Here is a 20,078-nt window from a genome sequence, read left to right on the forward strand (position 1 = left end):
CCCAACCACCACCTAGCCGCGCCCCTGCCACACCCACCACCACTCAGCCGCCACAAAAGTTTGGATTGGAGTTGGGCTTTAACATAAAGAGTCATGAATCTCCATGAATCTCCAAAGGTGATCAGATTGCCATGTGCAATTGAAAAGATTTAAAGGCCAATGAGGTCCCTTTAAAATTAAAAAGAAAAGCAGTATGAAGCAAACAAATTACACGTCTACAGCAGCTACAACAGATAGAAGAGGAGAGAGCGACATAGTCCCGATAAAAACAAAATGAGTCACTCGTCAATAGCACAGCGTGAGTCTCGTATAAGTAGCTGTAAAACCTAGAATATAATTAGCAATGTTATACATTTCCTTAATTCCCGGTCTCTGTTCCAACTCTAATTACTGAGCCTCTACCTAAATGTTTTTATCCATGCAGAATTCTGTCCAATATCTGGATTTACTTATGGAAGGCAAATATAATCTAACGTCTGTTCTGACATCTGATTTTAAAGTGAAGATGTCAAGAGACATATGTGTGGCTGCTGACCTTCTAAAAAGATACATTGGTGCTCATCTACACATTATATGGCCTAACAGTATGTGGACACCTCTCCAAGTTATTCAGGTGTTACCAGAGTACTATTAATGCTACAGCATACAAAGACATTTTAGAGCAAGGTAAGCTGTGGTCAGACTGCAAATCCAATCATGGCTCTGCCACTGGGAGTCATGCCTGTGGCCGTCAGAGTCTTGGAACACCTCACAGGACTGATAGTTCTACAACAACTGGTGTGCCGAAGTTGCCTACCCCTTCATTAGCCTGCCACCTATGACATCTCCCCATCAGAGTTCCTGCCTACCAGCTACAACAATAGTATTAGTTTTGACTCCACCAACAGACTTTTTTAATTATACAAAATAACAATAAAATATAATAATATAATACAAATATTATTATATTAGGGAACCCTACGAGACTTGGAATGCCTACTTTTGCTTCTGGTTCCACAACAGCTGGAGTGCCAAGGTTGCCTACCCCCTATTGTAAACAATTGTGCTCTTTCAACCCTGTGGCAAAGATTTGGCGAAGGCCCTTTCCTATTCCAGTATAAGTGTGCCCATGTGCATAAAGCTAGTTCCATAAAGACATGGTTTGATGAGTTTGATGTGGAGGAACTTGAGTGGCCTGCCCAGTCCTGAGCTCAACCCTACTGAACACCTTTGCAATGAACTGGAACGCCGATCGTGAGCCAGATCTTCCTATTCAACAACAGTTCCTGACCTCACAAATTTTCTTCTGGGTGAATGAGCACAAATTCCCACAGACATCCCTCCAAAATCTTCTCAGAAGAGTAGAGGTTGTTATAACCCCAAAGGGGGACCAACTCCATATTATTGGCCATGATTTTGGAATGGGATGTCCAACAAGCTCATATAGATGTTTAGACTCAGGTGTCCACAAACGTTTGGTCATGGTCGCCGGGTATGCACAGTTAGAATTTTGTTGGAAAGTGTTTCTAAACATTCGTTTAATTTTCTAATAGTTAATGGGGTCCATTCGATAATCGTTTTTAACCAAAGCAATAAAAAATATTGAAGGAGCAGGATGGAACATTTTTTCTCAAATAAAATTCGTACAATATTGTGCTTTTTGTTGTTTCTTTGCCAAAATTGAATGTTAAAGCCAAATTAAATTTCGAACGACATTCATCAAGTCTCTGAGGGCATCATCAAATGTCCTGATGAGATTTTTCATAAGAACACTGGTACAAAATTCTACCCGTGTATACCCGTCTATAGTGTACACCTACTCACTTGTAGGATGCACTGGATCTACTCGCGCCCTTCGTGTTTCTATAAAACTGCACTCGGCTTTGTGTTCCTATACAGTATATGTGTCCACCGTTTCTTTCTCCTGCAATTCTTTAGTTACTGAATATTGTTTTCTCCACAATGTATCCTTAGATGATGCCTATTTACTACAGGGGCTAAATATAGAAGAGCTTTATCCCGAAACCGCTAGTTTCATCACCTACGATGGGTCAATGACCATACCGCCATGTTATGAGACAGCAAGTTGGATCATTATGAACAAACCCATCTATATTACCAGAATGCAGGTGAGTGGCATCAAGTTTGATTACTGGTGTGCACGGGGTGTGTATCCCAATGTTATATTCTTTATTATTCTACATGATATTTTGTCTGGCTGCAGTGGTCCAGATAAGTTGCTTCAAAGGGGAGACATAATTGGACAAATAACGGTTTTAATATTGTAGCTACCTGAGGTTATCACCTGTTGGGTTTGTACCTTGAAGATCATGGAGAAGTTATATAAAATGCCATGTGTTATGCAGACTACTGCAGTATTAAACCCATAATAGAAGGCAGGTCTTGTACTCATCAAGAGCACGTGTATGCATTGGTAGATTGAAGGAGTTAATACAAGACTTTGACCAAGGCTTCCACTTACCTCAATGGAATTTCTTCCATGTGGAATGTTGCAGAATCTTCCTCCCAAGGGACAACGATGGAGCAATATCTCGCTGGTCCAGCCAGCAAGGGATCAAATCTATAACAGATAACTGGTTTGTTAGTGATCCTGTTGCTTGCAGGTCACCGACAATGACATATTTGGTTGTGTGATTCTGGTCTTAAGTTGGCTTTGAAGACAGATCTACCATTTAAAAAAAATGTTTTTTTTCAATACATAGCATGTGTATTGTTAAAGATATCAAAAGTATGCACTTTGCTGAAGAAGATGGAGGTTTAAGTTTAGTCTTGTGGCCAAGGCACTAGTCACATGGTTTTTTTTTCTGAAGGATGTTGGGGCACCGACCTTTAATTGGAATCAGCCAATCAGCTGATGTTGCTGAATGGTCTCCCGACATTGACCCCCCACGTCATCTGCATAGGAAAAAATAATGATCTTTAACAGTAATCATGTGACTTGCCTCAAAAGGTATTTTTTTACCTTCACGAATGAATGCTTACTTATGTAATTAGGAGAAAGAGAGAGAGAGAGAGATGCATTCCTAATTCTCAGCTGGAATGTTATTTAACATTCTCATGCCATGGGAACCCACCCTTGACAATCTTAATAGCCACATTACTGACGCTTGGGGGTTTAAAGTGTATGTTAAGGCTTCGCCTAAATTTACCCCCAAAACCTCCCCCTCTAAAGCATTTCCCAGCATTCATTTTTTTCTTTTACATTGTTTCTGTATCTTGAACCAGCTTTTATTACTTCCTGTGACATCATCACCAGAATTGTAAAATTCTTGCAAGGGAAACTACTGGGAGCTCAGCTCCCACTGACATAGGCATGCCCCCAGAACTATATCTCCCAAGGGCCCTTTCCCTACACACAGTGTGTGAATAAGCTCTTGGAGTAGCTGAAAGAATAATCTATGGTATTTTATGCTTGCTTAGCTAAAAACGACTAAAATAATGAAGCATAGGGGAGGCCTAGTGACCCCTGAGACATTGCACTATTGTCTGCGGTCCTCCAGATCTCGGGTATAGACACATATGTCATACCAAGTTCATGATAGAAGCATCAAACCAGCTCGCACCCCCTTACCATACGACAGGGAAAGTGTAAGAATGGGAAGGCATTAAGTCTGAATCGACAAGAAAAACCTATAGTCTGCAGTGCGAGATTCCCTTCCGGCAAAGTAGGCTGTTGCCTGTGGCTCCTGTCTATCTTTCACCGAGCAGAGAATTTACATTGCTAAAAGATTACCAAGTAATTCATTATTTAGCAGGTTTGTATCCAGCTAGGCAAAGCGTAGCGCCAGCACATAGATGTTTCTCTGGATATTACGTTGGGAGGCTTTCTGATACTTAATTTACTGTCTGTTTCCATGAATAATTTATCAATGAGTGAGCGCAAATCAGTGTCAGATGGACGCGACTTGTTCTATCTATTTAAAAATAAATCTGTATTTCTAATTTGTTTAGTGATAGTGGACTGATGCATAAAACTGAGTAACTGTACAAGGCTGCGTGAATATATTCCTGACATGCAGGGCCGGTGCTAGACTATTTTGTGCCCTAGGCAATACCAGCTACTTGCACCCCCCAGCCCCCCTCCTCGACACTACCCCAAATCCCCACCCCGCCCAGCCCCATTCTCCTGCCGGATAGCTTCCACAGGCGACAGGTGAATGTAAGTGGCCGGAAGCAATTGCCGGACTGCTATTTGCTATATTAATTTGAATTAACCAATAGACATGTGCACTGCCAAAAAATTTGTTTAGTTTCGTTTCGTTTTAAATTCGGATTTGTGTTATTTCGTTTTTCGGGATTCGGGTGTGAAAGTCAATTCGGATTCGGAATTCGGATTTGGACCGAAGGCAGCCGATGTACGGCTTATTTCAGCCAATGTACGGCTGAAATCAGCCGTACAAGCCAGAAGTGAATAGCCGAACGTAGTTTGGCGCACTTCACTTTGGCTGGGTTAATCACTCGGCTGCCTTCGGCAGCTTTGTGAATGACCCCCTTAGAGTTCACAGGCATCTTTTGTAAGATAAATGATGGAGCTTTTGGGGAAAATGTTCCTGTTGCTCTACATAAGACATGTCAGGAATTTATTCATGTAGAATTATAAAGTTACTAAGAGTCATTACCCGCCCCCCAGCTTCCTGATTGGACAGAAAGCCGGCACCATGCTTCCTCGTCATCTGGTGACAAGGGAGCATGGAGACGGATTCCCTGCTAATCGGGAAGCCAAGTGGCGAGTCTTTACACGCCGCCCTGTTTCCTTAATGGGACTTTCCGGTATCCGCATTCGGTATCGGTGCACCCCTAGTTTTATGTAAAGCGTATGTCAATGCAAGATAAAAAAATGTATACAAAAATCTTTAATTCCGATTCAAGAGGCCTGTACTGCGTGGCAGAGTCACATGGGCCCATTCACATTTTAGCAGGCCCTTGCACATGCACATGCCTTGATCTCCAGGAAAACTTTTTTTTAACCCCTGCAGTGAGGCAGTACAAGGGTTAAGTGCCCGTTTGTGTCTAGGTGAAAAAAATCAGAGACGGCTGGCTGTTACATTGCTCCCTCCAGCCTATCTTCCCCTTCACTCCAGTCCCTTGGTGTCCTCACGTCCTATACACCATATAGAACATGATGATTCAGGGACCTTAGACTGCTGCAGCGAAGGGAGAGAGAAGCTGGAAGGACCGAACTAAGAGCAAGCCAGCTCCTAAGATTGGGTGAGTATAACTTTTTTTTATTTTTGCACCTAGACACAAACAAGCACTTAACCCTTGCAGTGGGACCACCCCTGCACTGCAAGGGTTCAAAAGAAGTTTGCTTTAAGGCAGCCCATTCATTATGAGGGGTTGCCGAAGCATGCCAAAGGCCCGAAAACTGTAGCTGACATTGCTGGGGTGCGCTGAAGTGCAGGAGTTTGCCCGCTACTGTGCTTTGGGGTGCAATTCAGAATAGATGGCACATGTTATCACAACGCACAATGCATGGAGGGAACATGTGGCAGTGCATGCATTATCCCATGCGCTACGCGCATAAATGTGCATCGACCCTCAACCGTAGAACTGCATGGACAGAAATACAAATCCTTTGGCAGGTAAAGCATCTTCTATACATACGTATTCCATCCCTGTATTTATCTGTTTGCCCGGAGTTCCACTTTAAACAGCAAAGCATATGAGAACTTGGCTTAAAAAGCGACGCCGAAGCCCACAGCTCTCCCAAACCCAACCCGCCATCCCCGCACCAAATTATAATAATTGTGAGCGTTTGCCAGGTTGGACAAATTACATAATCAAATAAAAACAAGTCAGTTAAGCGGAAATGCGGCACATTGAAAAATAATAAAATTAATAAAGCACAACAAGTGAATCCAAGCCAACCCGGCAACAGAGCGGTAAACACGTTCAACAAAACGCGCACGGCGTCCGGCGCCGCGTATCGCCGCCACCGAAATCGTTGAAATTCAACACAGCTGCCTCCAAATAAAAAAAAAGGAAAGGAAAAAAAAAGTCAAATATAAATGAATTAGTCGGAAGCGAAGTAATCAAACAAATTCAACAGAACCTGGCGGCACCTGGCCTTATGTACAGTGTGTATAATTCGCTGCGCCGATGTTTATATGTTGTCAGGGTAAAATAATTGCCGCCAGATGTATTGTGCAAATTGAATTTTGTTTAAACATCTGGGCTTAGTTGAGTCAACATTGAGGAGCCTAAATAGGAAGAAAACAAACAGGCGACTCTGAAATGGAAACGTTGAAAAAAAAAAAAATGAGCGCCGTGGGAACGCGTACATTCTAAGAGTGCTTTGCATTACGATGGTGTTAAGGGATGAAACACGCTTGCCGCTTTGCACGTTGACACATGTGCATTTCATTTTGAATGGCACCCCAATGCACATGGGCCTGGATTTCCATTTTGGGCGCCTGTAGGCAGCGGCGTCCCGAAAGCCGGGTGACACCCATAACAACACGTCATGATGTCATCGTGCATCTTGGTGGTGTACGCCAGCAGAGTGAGGAGGGGACGTTCACCTGGCGGGATGAGGTATGAGGATGTTCACCCGCCGGGTCCCCTCCTCTCTCCTGACACTGTCGGGCTCTCGGCCCATGACCGAGTGCTCGACTTTTCATAGGGAGTGACGCCATGAAGTCATTTTGGTGTCACCCCTCCAATGGTTGCACCTTGGTGCGGGCCGCACCACCCAGACCCCCCCTTGTGACGCCACTGCCAGGCGGCACGAATGTAAATCTGTTTAGCCCTTGCCGGCGCCCTCACTGGCTGCTGGACTGGCCGGCTTTTACATATGCAGAGAAGGACCCCAGTGTCACGTACAGCTGCCCTAAATGCCTTCTGCATCAGACAGGTGTTTTGCAGGGCAGGCTTATGCAGCGCTGGGGTCCTTCCCCTGCATGTGTGGAAGCCGGCAGGTTCCTGTAGGCACCACTGGTCTTGGAGCAAGAGAGTGCATTTTGTGCACCCTCCTTGCTAATGCCGGTGTTGTATCTTGACATAACACTTTGAATTAGGCAGAGTAGGGACCTGCATGGTGCCCCTCAATGGCACAGGCCTACTCTGCCTAATGGTGAATCCGGCCCTGGTGGCACTGCACCACCAGGCAGGGTAGCTCACTACCATGTGTTGTGGTGTGCTGCATTGCCAAAGCTGGAGTCTTTTCTTGGATGTTTTGGCGCGTTGGCAGCTGATTTGTTTTCATGGAAGAAAACAGAAGAGAAGCAGACCAAAAAAGATTAAAGTGATGGTAAAATCAAAAGGTTTTAGGCTTTTTCAAATGCTGATGAAATCACTTGCAATGGAGGCTGCCAGGGCCGGCCTTAGGGGTGTGCGAGCAGTGCGGCCGCACAGGGCGCCATGGCAACAAGGGCGCCATGCGGCCGACACAGCTCGTCCTGTGGGCGGCTTCTCTCCCCCTTACCGCTGGGCGCTGGCCATCCGATATGACAGCGCTCCCTCGTCCGCCCCCCCCCTGAGCTGGGCGATGTATATTTGTTTGATCCAGATGCATTATTGAAAAAAAGTTTGAGATTTTAATATTACTTTAATAATTGTGTTGATTAAACAGCCAACATGTTTCGGGGGCAGAAACGATCCCCTTCCTCGGGGCTTGGAAAGGGTGAGAATGAAGGAATTTTGATCTTATTGTAGTTATGGGTAGTTCTTCCAAAGTGATCACTGCCTACAATCCACAAATTTTGGGGTGCATTTTGGACTCTTGTTTTCGGTCTGACGCTCTTCTGTTCTCTGTCCCTTCCTATAGGAGGCTATGCGTCTTTGAGGTGCCTGACCATAAGCTAATGAGCTTCCTACAAATCAAGTTGGGTGTATAATAGAGTAGAGCAAGAGATTCCTCCCAGGCCCTGTTAATATTCTCATGATTTCAGATTGATTTGAATGGGCTGCCTTAATGCGATGCAAGTTAACGGGTGAAAAAACGTTGTCGTTAGTCACCTGCACTGCACACAGCGTGACCTTGCCAGATAGTGGTCCTTGTATTGATGACACACATGTCCAAAGTGAAGATCAGATAATCACCAGCACACATGAAATGAATCATAGATCCTGGTTCAATCTATTGACCATCTCTATAAAGAAACATTTTGGCTTTAGATATACTTTACCCCTTTCGTGACCAGAGGTCATTTCAACTGACAGGTTCTCTTGTAAGAAGAAACCTCCACCTACTGATGGCTTTGCCGCATTCCTACGCTGCTGAATTGCTCTGTCAAAGGCCTTGGTGAATAGTAGCAGTTTTGATACTTTTAGATACTTTTTACATCAAATAATCTGTTTCTTTGTTGTATTTATCTACACTGTAATGTACCAGGGCAACAGCAGCCTGCTGGCTTAAGCTGTCAATATTCCTCTTTCTGTGGGAGGCAAAGTGACAGCTTGGGCTGATGGCTTTCTTTGTTAACAAACCACAAGCGATTGCCATGATTGGCTGCCGGGTGATCACGGAGTAGAGAAGCACGCTGATTGGTTACTGACTGTTAGTCAGGGGTGTGGAATTCCTATTGCCCGACGCCAGTGACATGCAGTTTCAGGCGCCGGGCCAGTAGCTTTTTTGTACATTTAGCCCTGCTCCGGACAAGCAGAGCTAAATGAACAGCGTTTTTATGCAAGTGATCTGATCAGATCACTTGTATAAAAAAAAGAGCAGCAGCGATCGTGTCCAGGCAACCCCCTCCCCCATAGCGTCCGTTCTTCGTCTGCACTTTGTGATCACTGAGACTGGCTTCCCTGCCAGTTAGCATCCAGTTCGGTTCATGGCCAATTAGGTCATTACTCGCCGCCCAGTTTCCTGATTGGCCAGGAAGCTGGCTCGATGCTGATTGGCTGGGAAGCCACTTTCTCGGCCAGCCACAATCAAGCCGGTTAAACAACATGGAGTCGGCTTCCCTGGCAATCAGGAAGCCGGGTGGCATGTCATTACCCGCTGCCCGGCTTCCTAATTGCCCAGGAAGCCTGCTCCATGCCAATGGAAGAACCGATACTCACTATCGGAAAGTACTGAAAGCAAAATATCGGTACTCGATACCCAAAAACCGGTATTGGTGCATCTCTAGTTTTGAATAAAACTATATTTTTTTGTATTGGGACAAGTAGATTGTCATGAGGGGCAAGTAGATTCGGCCCCCACTTTAGCCCTTGGACAGGTAGTTTTTTTTTAATTTCCACACTCCTGGGTTAGTACATCACCAGGAGCTGTCAATGCTGATCTAAGAAGATAGAGAGAGAGAGAGAGGAATGAGCTGGAAAGCCGGAGCTTTGTGGTCACTTGACCTAGAAGGACATCAGAGCATAGGGAAGTATCACTAAACAACATATATGTCCAAGATGCTTCAACTTCACGATTTCCCTACCATAATTCTTGACTTTTTTTTCTTGTCCTCCTGGGAGTTTTGGGTGTTCCTGACCACCATTGTGTATCCAGGCTCCTCCTGTTACATTCTCCATAGTATAAAATAAATAATAATCCTTAAGGGATGGTGGGAGGAACTTATAATGGACACAGCAAATATGCGGACCCAGGAACCCAGCAATGGAAAGGTGGGAACCCCTCATAATGGGCACAGTAGATGTGCAGACCCAGGAAGTCAGCACGGGGAACGTGGGAACCCCTGATAATGGGCTCCGCAGGTATGTAGACCCAGGAAGTCAGCACAAGGATGGTGGGGACCCCTCATAATGGGCACAGCAAGTGTGCAGACCCAGGAAGTCAGCACTGGGAAGGTGGGAATCCCTCATAATGGGCACAGCAGGTGTGTAGACCCAGGAAGTCGGCACAGCAGGTGTGTAGACCTTGGAACAGCACAGAGATCTCACCAACAGTCCATTGAAGGACTTATAAGGGGGTTTACCTTTCCAGCATCTGCCAACAACTAAATCATTCATTCTGGGTGGACAGACCCTTTAATTGGCAATCAACAGATGTTAGTTTGATGCTCACTGCATGAAATCTAGTCTTTGTCATTCGTTTTATGACGGACAATAAAGCTAATAATAAAATGGCTGATGCACGCAGGCTAACTTGCTGGCTGCAGGCTGTTCTCTCTGAAACTTCCCTGCCAGGTACCTGATGAAGTATGGTTGCATGTTAGAAACTGCTGGATGGACTAATCTTGTCACAGTGCCCGGCTGGTCATTTGAGCCCCATAAACACGAATAAAAGACTTCCATAAAACTTAATTAACTGCAAATTGGAGTGCTTTTATCAGGCACTGTGTCTTCCTGTTGGTGCATAATATCTGCCTAAAGCACCATAGCGCTTGAGAAGTGGATGGTAGGGATGCTGAACCGCCTGCCCTTATCCATAGAGGAACAACTGTCTTCGCTATAAGTAGACACTGATGTCCATGACTCTGGGGAGCAACTGTTATATAGGTCGTTATAGGTTTATTGTAATTACTTGCTAGGAAATTACATACTGATCAGGGTTATATGGAGCATGAAGAATTAAACGTTTCAGGAGGAGCTGTGATTACTGAAAAAAGCCTATTTGCATCGGGTAATAAAACTTGGCCTATTAATAGGGCTATAAACCAAAAATCGGTCAAAAAGGAAAGAAGTAGAACACGGGATCTGGTAAGAGACGAGAGAGCCTTGGTTATATTAGTGAAGAAGAAGCCGTCGTCCCCGTTGTTGCCATGAAGACAGGGACACTGCAGTTAATAAGCCCACATGTATATGAAGCCTCTTATTTACTTACGTAGCATTCATAAGGAGAGACAGAGGTGTCAGGAAAACCAAATTCATTTTTAAAGCTCAACTCCATCTAATTTTTTTTATTTGGTTTAGATAGAATGGGAAGAGTTTGCATTTATATCTGCGACCCTCATTGGGGAGGTTATCCTTCACTTCCTGTGTCAGTGACACCGGAACAAGAAATGGGGGTGTGGAATGTAACAGAATTTTGGTTTCTCCTTCTTGAAACCTATTCACCTGATGCCGCACGTTGCTACTGTACACAACAGCTTCCCCATAAACATTCTTTAGCCGATTTGGGATTTCCTTAGGTGCGCAACCCTCTTTCACCAAAAATTCAATCACAGCTTGTGGTTTTAGCCGCAGATCCATGGTTCTAATCACTCCATCTGAAAGAGGAAAGCATACATTAGTGGGGTGAGGACACCTCTATAACATGGTACATGAACATTCACAGTCACTCTAATAGGTCTCAAATTACAGACATGAAGGCACTACTTTTTGAATGACCTTCGCATTTGTTTTAAAAACACTGTGTGGCCCTGATGAAGGGACCCTGCGTGGCCCCCAAACGTTGGCTTTTCTGACACTTGTAACATTAATAAATGATCGACAAGACCTGAAAACGATATTTTGAGTGCTGGTGACTTCCTATTTTTCTATACTTGAAGACACACAGCGACATCCGTATTCATCACTACGAGCACCACATTGCTTATTGGTTCCAGATGCTGTAAGGAGTGCAGGAGAAATATCCATACACAACCATTGGAGGGCTGACACCAAAATGACTGACAGGTATTTTGGTGTCATCTCCTCTGAAAAGTCGTGGACCGAGAGCCTGACAGTTGCAGGAAAGAGGAGGGGACATAGCGGCAAACCTATCCCGCCGGGTGAACGTCCCCTGCCGGTGTCCATCTCCAAGATGACCGCCAGCAGGTATCACCAGGATGGTCGTGCATGCCTGATTACATAATCGCGCACACGCGTGGTAATGTCGCGTGCATGATGACGTCACTGCAGGGTGTCACCCGTTATCCCATCTGGGTGACACCTGGCCTTAGGACGCCCCTGGATGGATGGTCAAACTTTTTAGCGGCCATACCTAACTTATTTGGTTGACCAGACTGACCAAATTTTATCAATCGTGCCACATCCCTCCCGTGACAATTACATGGACCTTTTATCATTTGGGACTTCAGGTGATACATCAATGATTAGACATGTGCATCCGAATTTCTGAATAATAGAAATAACTAATCCGAATGTATCCGAATGTTTGATAATGAAATTCAGAAGAAGCGGAAGAGCTGTGCGTCATTCTGTGACAGCTGTCTCTGCCTGTTTGCTGGCATTCAGGACTGGTATCCTGGCAACAAAGTATCAAAAAGTTATTACAGAATGTACACAAAGAAAGAAGCTGATATCTGGCTGCAGAGGAACGGACCTGAGAGAGAAAGTTCTCTGCTGATTGACAGAAAGGCAGAGGGCGAAGCAACAGCCAGCCTGCTATTGGCTATTGCAATTTGAAATAGCCAACAGCAGAATAGCTATTGCTCCCGCAGAGTTAGCACATGAGCATCACAGAACAGCTCATCACAGAACTGGCTCCTTGTTCTGCTCCTCCCTCTTCCAGCCTAAGCTCTGATATACAGGAATTGCAAGAGGCTAACACCAAGTCTTATTCAGGCTCTTACACTGCTTGCATTTAAAAAATTCATTTAATGATGTATTAATAACCATTTTGGTGTCACACTTTATTGACACCTGGTGGCACAGATTCACATGATCTGACTTTTTGTAGCTACGATTTTCCTTAACCGCTGCAATTGCAGCCCCGCTGGTTGGGTTGCTTTTCTCTTCTTCACCTTCAGATGTGCACTACTTTTATATGTACTCAGTACCATGTCTGTCCTTTGCATTTCAAAAAGAACTAAGAGGCGTTTTTTAGATATTTTCAGCACACCGGAAGATTTGCTTTTGTATTCAGAAAGTAGATGGAACAGAAAATGTGATAAGGTGGGAGCACAAAGAAGTATGTCAGGCGGTTTGTCAGAAATGGAAGGAAACAATACTATCTGTCGGTGGGTCGCACACCTCCTGACCTGATGCCACTTTCTTCCAATTTCTTCGGGAAGAAATACCAAACTTCCCCAGTTTCTAATATTTGAATAAAATCTAAGGTCTCAGTTGGTGATCGCCTGATATGAGAAAGCTGCCTGAAGGATTAAAGTGCCTCCGTACAGTGTGTCTTATCTATAGAAGGCCCCCAGAGTAAAGATGGATATACAGTATATATATCATTGAGTCATCTAACCTGAGGGTCAACCCCATCCCTCCCTTACCGTGTATCTGAAGACAAACATTTTTTTGGTGTATAGTAGGAAATGGTTAAAATCTTTTCTTCCTGTTTCTGGGGAGATTTCCCTTCATTTCCTGTCCCAGAGACACAACAGGTAGTGAGAGGAACCCCCCGTTTAGACAGTTGGTACCAGAACAGGTGGCACCATTGGAAGCTTTCCCCTCCGTTACTGCTGTGTGTAAGTTGGATGGATGGCCTTATAAAGGTCAACTCTATCCAAGCTATGGCTGGCCAAGGGGAAATACAGAAAGGAACTGTATGGCTCCACCCACCATCCTAAAATTAGTGCTTAATCCCTTGTGTGTCGGATGTGTGATGGACATTGAATTTTTTAATTGGCATTTTATTTTTTGTGTTTTAGGAAATAAATTCCATATTTTGACAAAGACCTTTTCAGTTTCTTTTCTTGACCATAACTTTAAAGAGGCCATGTCAGTCTCACCTGAAGTTCCCAGCAAGAGAAGAACTCTTATACACACCTCACCATTGGCTAGTATCTCATATTCTGCCTTTTGGGAGTGTCTGTTACATGTGTTCCCCACTGGGAGCTGTGGTTCCATCCTCTGATATAGTACTTATTAGGGTTTCCCTGGGACCTAAAAGTTATTTCAAGGGTTCCTTTATGTTAAAAAGGTTGAGAAAGGCTGGTATAGAGTTTCACATGAGTGACAGCTCTCAGTCTACTGGGGCTTTGACATCACATCCAAGATGGAGGCACCCAGCAGCAGTCTCAGGACATTATTTGGATGTCTACACAAGGGGGTCTTGTACAGGTAAATAACGTGCATGAAATACGTTAAATGTACAAATATTCTTATGGGAAGATTTTTGTTGAAATTAATGTTCTAGGGACAGGGTTTCTTCAACGCAACCCAACAATGTGGGACCAACCTAATCGATTCTGTTGTTTGTTTTTCCCTACAGGACGTCAGAACCACAAGAAACAACTTTTCCCTAATTATTAAATGTTTTCTGGTTTTTCAGATGCATTCCTTAAGACTACTAAGCCAAAACCAACCATCGCAGATCTTTTCCAGCATGAGTGATAACTATAGACCGGTTCAGCCCCTCAATAACCGCTGCATTCGAACCAATATCAACTTTAGTTTACAAGGGAGAGACTGTCCAAACAACAGAGCACAGAAAGTACAGTATAAAGGTAAGATTCATCACCGCGAGGATATGACTGATCATGAACTACTGCGTAAATAAAACTTGTGTAATAACCAAATAATATTCACATTCAATTTGACTTCTGTAATATTCACAGGGCCTTACTCCAGCATTTATAACCAGACAAATAACTCACCTTGATCTAATCAATATGGAATATGTCGAGTCAGATCTTGATTGTCCCAAAAGCATGATAGGAAGTTTGTCAAACCACCCTATTCTGTTTCATATACCAGACTCCATGATGCCATGAAGTCTGGAACAGGTGTTGATTGTTCAGATTACATTGGGTCAATTTGCCAAGCTAGAGAAGTTAAAACAGCATTATATGTGACAGATGGTGTGAAAGGCCCCTACACCTGTTTAAGGATACTTGTTCCAGTTTGATATAGATGGTCTCTTTCGTGCCTCTTCCAAACCAGTTGTCCTGTCCGTGTGTGCTACCACAGCAGCCTGTTCGGTTCTGCACATTTAATACGTATTGGTGTGTTCCTGTGTACCTCCTTCTGGTTTGCTGTTAGTTAGACCAGCTCCTGGTTGGACTCTCTCAGTCTCTCCATGCTCAGGATTAGCTTAGTGAGCTGAGTAAGGAAGCTTTGCGATAAGAATGCCTACAAGAAAAAACAAGAAAAATATCCTCTGTATTGCCAAGCTGAACTAAAACAACACTGGATTCTACATCTGAGTCATAACAGTGAAATGACACTGCCTGTGGATCTTATGAAGTCAGCAAGTTCCCATAGACTGGGTCTCAAGAGGTATGTCTTTTGCATAAAGCAACATTTCAGACAGATTATTCTGCAAATATGTGCACCATGCTATCCTCAAAAGAATGTCCCTTAGAAAGGACTGCTAGATCCCGACCTATAGACTTCATCCTCCTTTGCTGGATTATCTGTTTGTTGAGAGGTTGCTTGTCTCCCCAATGTACAGGTCCCTCTCTTTGTGCCCCTCTCTACACTGGACCACTTATACCAAGTTACCAAGTATACCAAGCTTGTTCTTAGACAATCAACCTGTGCCCTGGCACATTCCATGGTGATTGGTTTATGGTGGCTGAGTTACCTATGTGACAGTAAATACTGTGATATGCTCCTAACACTCATTAGAATTGAGTGAAGAACCACCTTCAACAATACAGAACTGAAAGTCCAGCTGAATGTGACTAACTCCTACTAGCTACCTTTCGCTGCCAAGGACGTACGTCGTACGGAGCTACAAAAGTGCTTCCAGCTGGCCAGCTCAGTACGTCGTACGGACCTGGCATTTACAGTTCTACTATAAGCTGATGGTCGCTTTAGCGACCATCAGCTTATAGTAGAACTGTTCAGCAGACTGTCCCCTTTAAATTAATAACCAATTGCAAAGCAATCCTAAGAAATCAACATTAGAGCGATATACTGAGCTTTGGGTCACGGGAGGACACTAGTATTTGTCCTTCCGTGACCCTAAAGAGAACTATGGGGAAAAACACTTACCCCATAGTTCTCTTTTAATCAGAGAGGTGAACCAAGCAAGTTCCCTGGATAATAAAGCAAAGCCTGGCAGCTTAGTGCAGAATTGTACGTTTTCATTTTGTTTTTAATGGCTGTCAGGTTCTTTTTACCAGTTACTTTGTTTAAATAAAGGGCCAGAGCTGCTCTTTTGATGAAATATCAGTTACAGCGGGTGTAATGTACGAAGCATGTTCCAGTAATGATAATATAACCCCTATTTAATAGATTACTTTTGATTGCTTTCCATTCACACTGATACTATATGAGCGGCTGTTTTGTGCCGGGCCGCCTGCGTCCTGGGAATGGGGTCGTGCTGAACAGCAGCCATTACACTAGGACTATTGATATAATGTGTTTTGGTTCCTTTTTAGACAATACTACAAGGCTCAGCCAATGTAATTCTCCCAGGCTTAGGAAGGAACATAATGAAGCAAAAGCTTTTGTTCCGTCCCCCCCTCCATGCCAATCTCATTTATGCTTGATGGGGAAAAAAAGCAACTACTGGGAATTTGTGTATTAGTATTATGAATGCGCTTTCTCTTTTAGCTATGATGACAGACGCTCGTTGTATGTGCTTTATAATTCTGACAATGGACCTACCTTATAAAAATGAGGCTCGAGTTATTTTAGTGATATAAGTAAATGGTCATTTAAAGCTGAACTCCAGACAAATAGGTGAATTCACAGATGAAATGATGGCTGATGGGACTTGACTGTGTGGGCTGAGCCACGCATAACCGCACCAAATTAAAAAATGAACACTAGCCTGCAGGGAGATGAACCCCACAATTCAGTTAAGAAGGGGGCGAGAGGGGGGTTGCGATCTGTCCATGTTTCATGTTACACCCTGAAGGTGTACGGTGAACTATGTCCTTGTCTGACAAACCTGTGCTGATAGAAATACAACAGATATACACTGAGTGGCCAGATTATTATGACCACCCCATCAGTACTTCGTTGGGCCACCTCGTGACTCCACGAGATGATGAAAGGTGATGCGAGGAATCTGACACTGCACTGTTGCCCTTCTGTTGTCTTGTACCAGTCTTGCTACTCTCCGTTCTGCCCTAACATTGACTAGTTGCTGACGGCCACAATTCGCACGTTCAGACCCAGATTTTTGGCTGACAGCCCAGTCTTTAAACACTTTAACAATGAGTCCCTCTTGAACATTGAACAAATTCTGCTGTTTTGCTGATACTCGCTCCATGGCTCCGAGTGCCAACAATCATCCATCGTTCAAAGGCTGTTAAATCGCGTTGTTTACCCGTATCTTCCGAAAAAAATCACTTCTACTGTCGTGGTAAACAACCTGCTTCCCTATTTATAATGTTCTGGCCCTCTAGCTACTTCAGCGTGAAATTATAGCTAATTATAGCTAATTTGCCTACAAACGTCAGGTGGTCATAATAAACTGGCCACTCAGTGTATATTGTTGAACTTCTTTCGTATATACCAGTTGCCTGGCTGGTATGCTCATCCAATGGCTTCCGTACTATAGAGCACTGATAAAGAACAAGCATGTTCACCAAAGTTGGAGTGAAATCACAGTCCTTAATCTGCATACTTGTTCTGGGTCCGTGCCTAATATAATACTGAAACCACTGATTCCGCATGATAGCCATAGACCTAGTATTTTCAGGAGAGGTAGGCAATGGTAGTATTCAAACTTGTTCAGTAAAAGTCTCCTTTAGGCACTCCCCGGCAATCTGTAGGCCTTGCAGTAAGATACAAGGTCCGCTTATAAGAGCCAAGTTTCCTCCCCTTGTTAAGATTGCTGTATTATAGTAATTGAAAAAAAGTACCTGTAAGGAAAAAAAGTTTGATTATTCATTTACCTGGCCCCCATCATCCACATTCCTGGGTCAGTATCGCTGTGGCAATGTTCCTGGGGAACAATGAGTAGCCCAAATCTCAAGAGAAGACACTCCATTAGAGTGCCAGAGTATCTTCTAGCATGATATGGGTCCCTCAAAGTCTCCAGGATCTAGCTGGAAGGAGCATGGCCTCAGCCTTACCTGGGTGCCATAGTCGTAAGGTAAGTATATAATTTGACTTTTACCTTTACAGGCATCTTTTCCGCTACGATTATGCCGCAGCCGTGATCTAATAAGCACACCTTGCTTTTTTCTGCAAGGTCAACTTTAATGTTCCTCAACATTACGGATGAGCAAATCTGGCAGGTTTCGCTTTGTGAACAGTTTGGCCAATCTTGGTGGAACTTCAAGGTTGCATATTTTGCATCAAACCCCGCTGAAATCCATTGGGGGGTTAATCTTATTATTTAATTCTGGCTATTTGAAGGGCAAATAGGCAAGCTATCCTCAAACAGAGTATAGATACATTTCTCATTTTCTAGATGGTGTAGGGTTGGGGGTTGTGTGCCCCAGGCTTCTGTCTTAGGCCCAATACTGTTCAGGTTGTTTATTACCGATATTGAGTTTGGTTTAAATAGCTAAATTTTAAGTGTTTGCTGATGATATAAAAATATGCAGAGTAGTAAAGGCAACGCAGGACATAGCAACATTACAGGAAGACCTTCATAAAGTAGTGGGGTGGGCAAATACATGGCAGATGAGGTTCAATATAGAAAAATGTAAAGTTATGCATTTGGGCGCTAAAATGTTTAACTTATCAATGTGGCTGCTGTGAGCCCACCCTATCAATATGGCTGCTGTGAGCCCACCCTATCAATATTGCTGTTGTAAGCCCACCATGTCCATATGGCTGCTGTAAGCCCACCCTATCAATATGACTTCTGTGACCCCACTCTATCAATATGGCCGCTGTGAGCCCACCCTATCAATATGGCTGCTGTGAGCCCACCCTATCAATATTGCTGTTGTAAGCCCACCATGTCCATATGGCTGCTGTAAGCCCACCCTATCAATATGACTTCTGTGACCCCACTCTATCAATATGGCCGCTGTGAGCCCACCCTATCAATATGGCTGCTGTGAGCCCACCCTATCAATATTGCTGTTGTAAGCCCACCATGTCCATATGGCTGCTGTAAGCCCACCCTATCAATATGACTTCTGTGACCCCACTCTATCAATATGGCCGCTGTGAGCCCACCCTATCAATATGGCTGCTGTGAGCCCACCCTATCAATATTGCTGCTGTGAGCCCACCCTTTTAAAGAAAGGGAGGTGGACTATGCATTCCTTCACTGCACTGTAAGTGGCTCCTAATTTCCGGTGAGGAACCTCCCAACTATTTGGTCAACTGTTCGCAATTCACGTGCGTCATGAATCCCGGGAAAACTCATGGTAGCGCCAAACCCCAACCTCATCCCTGCTCAGCATAACCGAGAGAATGGCAATCTATACTGGAACTGGTAGGTAGAACACGTTATAATACATATCAGAACTGGCAGGTAGAACATCTTCTCTATGTATATGTCAGCTGGTTATTTATCTGTGTACCTTGGGTTCAGCTTCAAAAATGACTATTAGACGGAGAAGTTTGGGTTAATGCAGAGCAGGTTCCAAAGCTGCAGATCAATATTAACCAACATGCTATTCATCTTATAACTTATAGCTTCAGCCCTCTTAAGACAATGTGATTGCCTTGTTTGCAAATAACCGAATACAAATCACGATTGACTTTGTCATTTGTATTTCCTCCTAGTGAATGAATGGCTTCTAAAGTGAACCTATTAGTCAACTCACCGAGAAGAGTCACCAGTCACCCCGTTGGCCTGGATCGACATAATTTGCACCAAGCTCCATCCACGTCTTTGGACATGTACTTCATTAACAGCACCCATCATGTGCAGTTCGGCGGCAAAGAAAAAAAAAAAAGAAAGAAAAGCAAAAACTTAATAAACGTTCTAAAACGTCCATAAGACCTCAAGGGACGAGGCAAACTCGCTACGGTTTCTGACAATATTACCAACCAATGCAGGAGAAGACTTGACTGCCTTTGTACATACAGACGGCTTTCTTTCTACTTAAAAGTTAAAAAAAAAAATTGCTTTGGACACTTTCGAAGTGGATCCATAACCTCATTCCACAAATTTTGGGAGTCCCCTTGACCTGCTTTATCATAACCGCATACGGAATATAAAAGAAAAAGAAATGGGAGAGTGGAACATAAACGAAAAATAAGACTATTTCTAGGCTAAAGTTGTTCTGTTTACGAGACGAGATGACGAGCGAAAGCACTGTTGTTGTGCCAATCTGAAGGTCACACAAAGTTTGGGGGTCTGTAGCTATTGACTCTGTGGTCATGGAGGTGATTGAAACACCTGAATCCAATGATTTGGAGGGGTGCACCAATACTTTTGGCAATATAGTGTATATCTATATATATATATGTGTATATATATA

The 20,078-nt window shown here is 43.8% G+C and overlaps 1 protein-coding gene across 1 annotated transcript in view; it reads left to right on the forward strand.

Moving 5' to 3' along the window:
• CA10 (carbonic anhydrase 10) overlaps positions 1-19,813 on the forward strand; it is a 133,968-nt gene extending 114,155 nt beyond the window's left edge. Inside the window, exons 7-9 of the mRNA XM_018561784.1 lie at positions 1,954-2,108; positions 14,060-14,234; positions 19,378-19,813. Of these exons, the coding sequence (XP_018417286.1) occupies positions 1,954-2,108; positions 14,060-14,234; positions 19,378-19,400 (353 nt within the window). The 3' untranslated portion in view covers positions 19,401-19,813. The remainder of the gene's footprint in view (positions 1-1,953; positions 2,109-14,059; positions 14,235-19,377) is intronic.
• Positions 19,814-20,078: the final 265 nt, after the last annotated feature.

The sequence above is a fragment of the Nanorana parkeri genome, unplaced genomic scaffold, assembly GCF_000935625.1.
Source record: "Nanorana parkeri isolate BGI_ZX_2015 unplaced genomic scaffold, ASM93562v1 scaffold544, whole genome shotgun sequence".
In the NCBI taxonomy this organism is placed as follows: Eukaryota; Metazoa; Chordata; class Amphibia; order Anura; family Dicroglossidae; genus Nanorana; species Nanorana parkeri.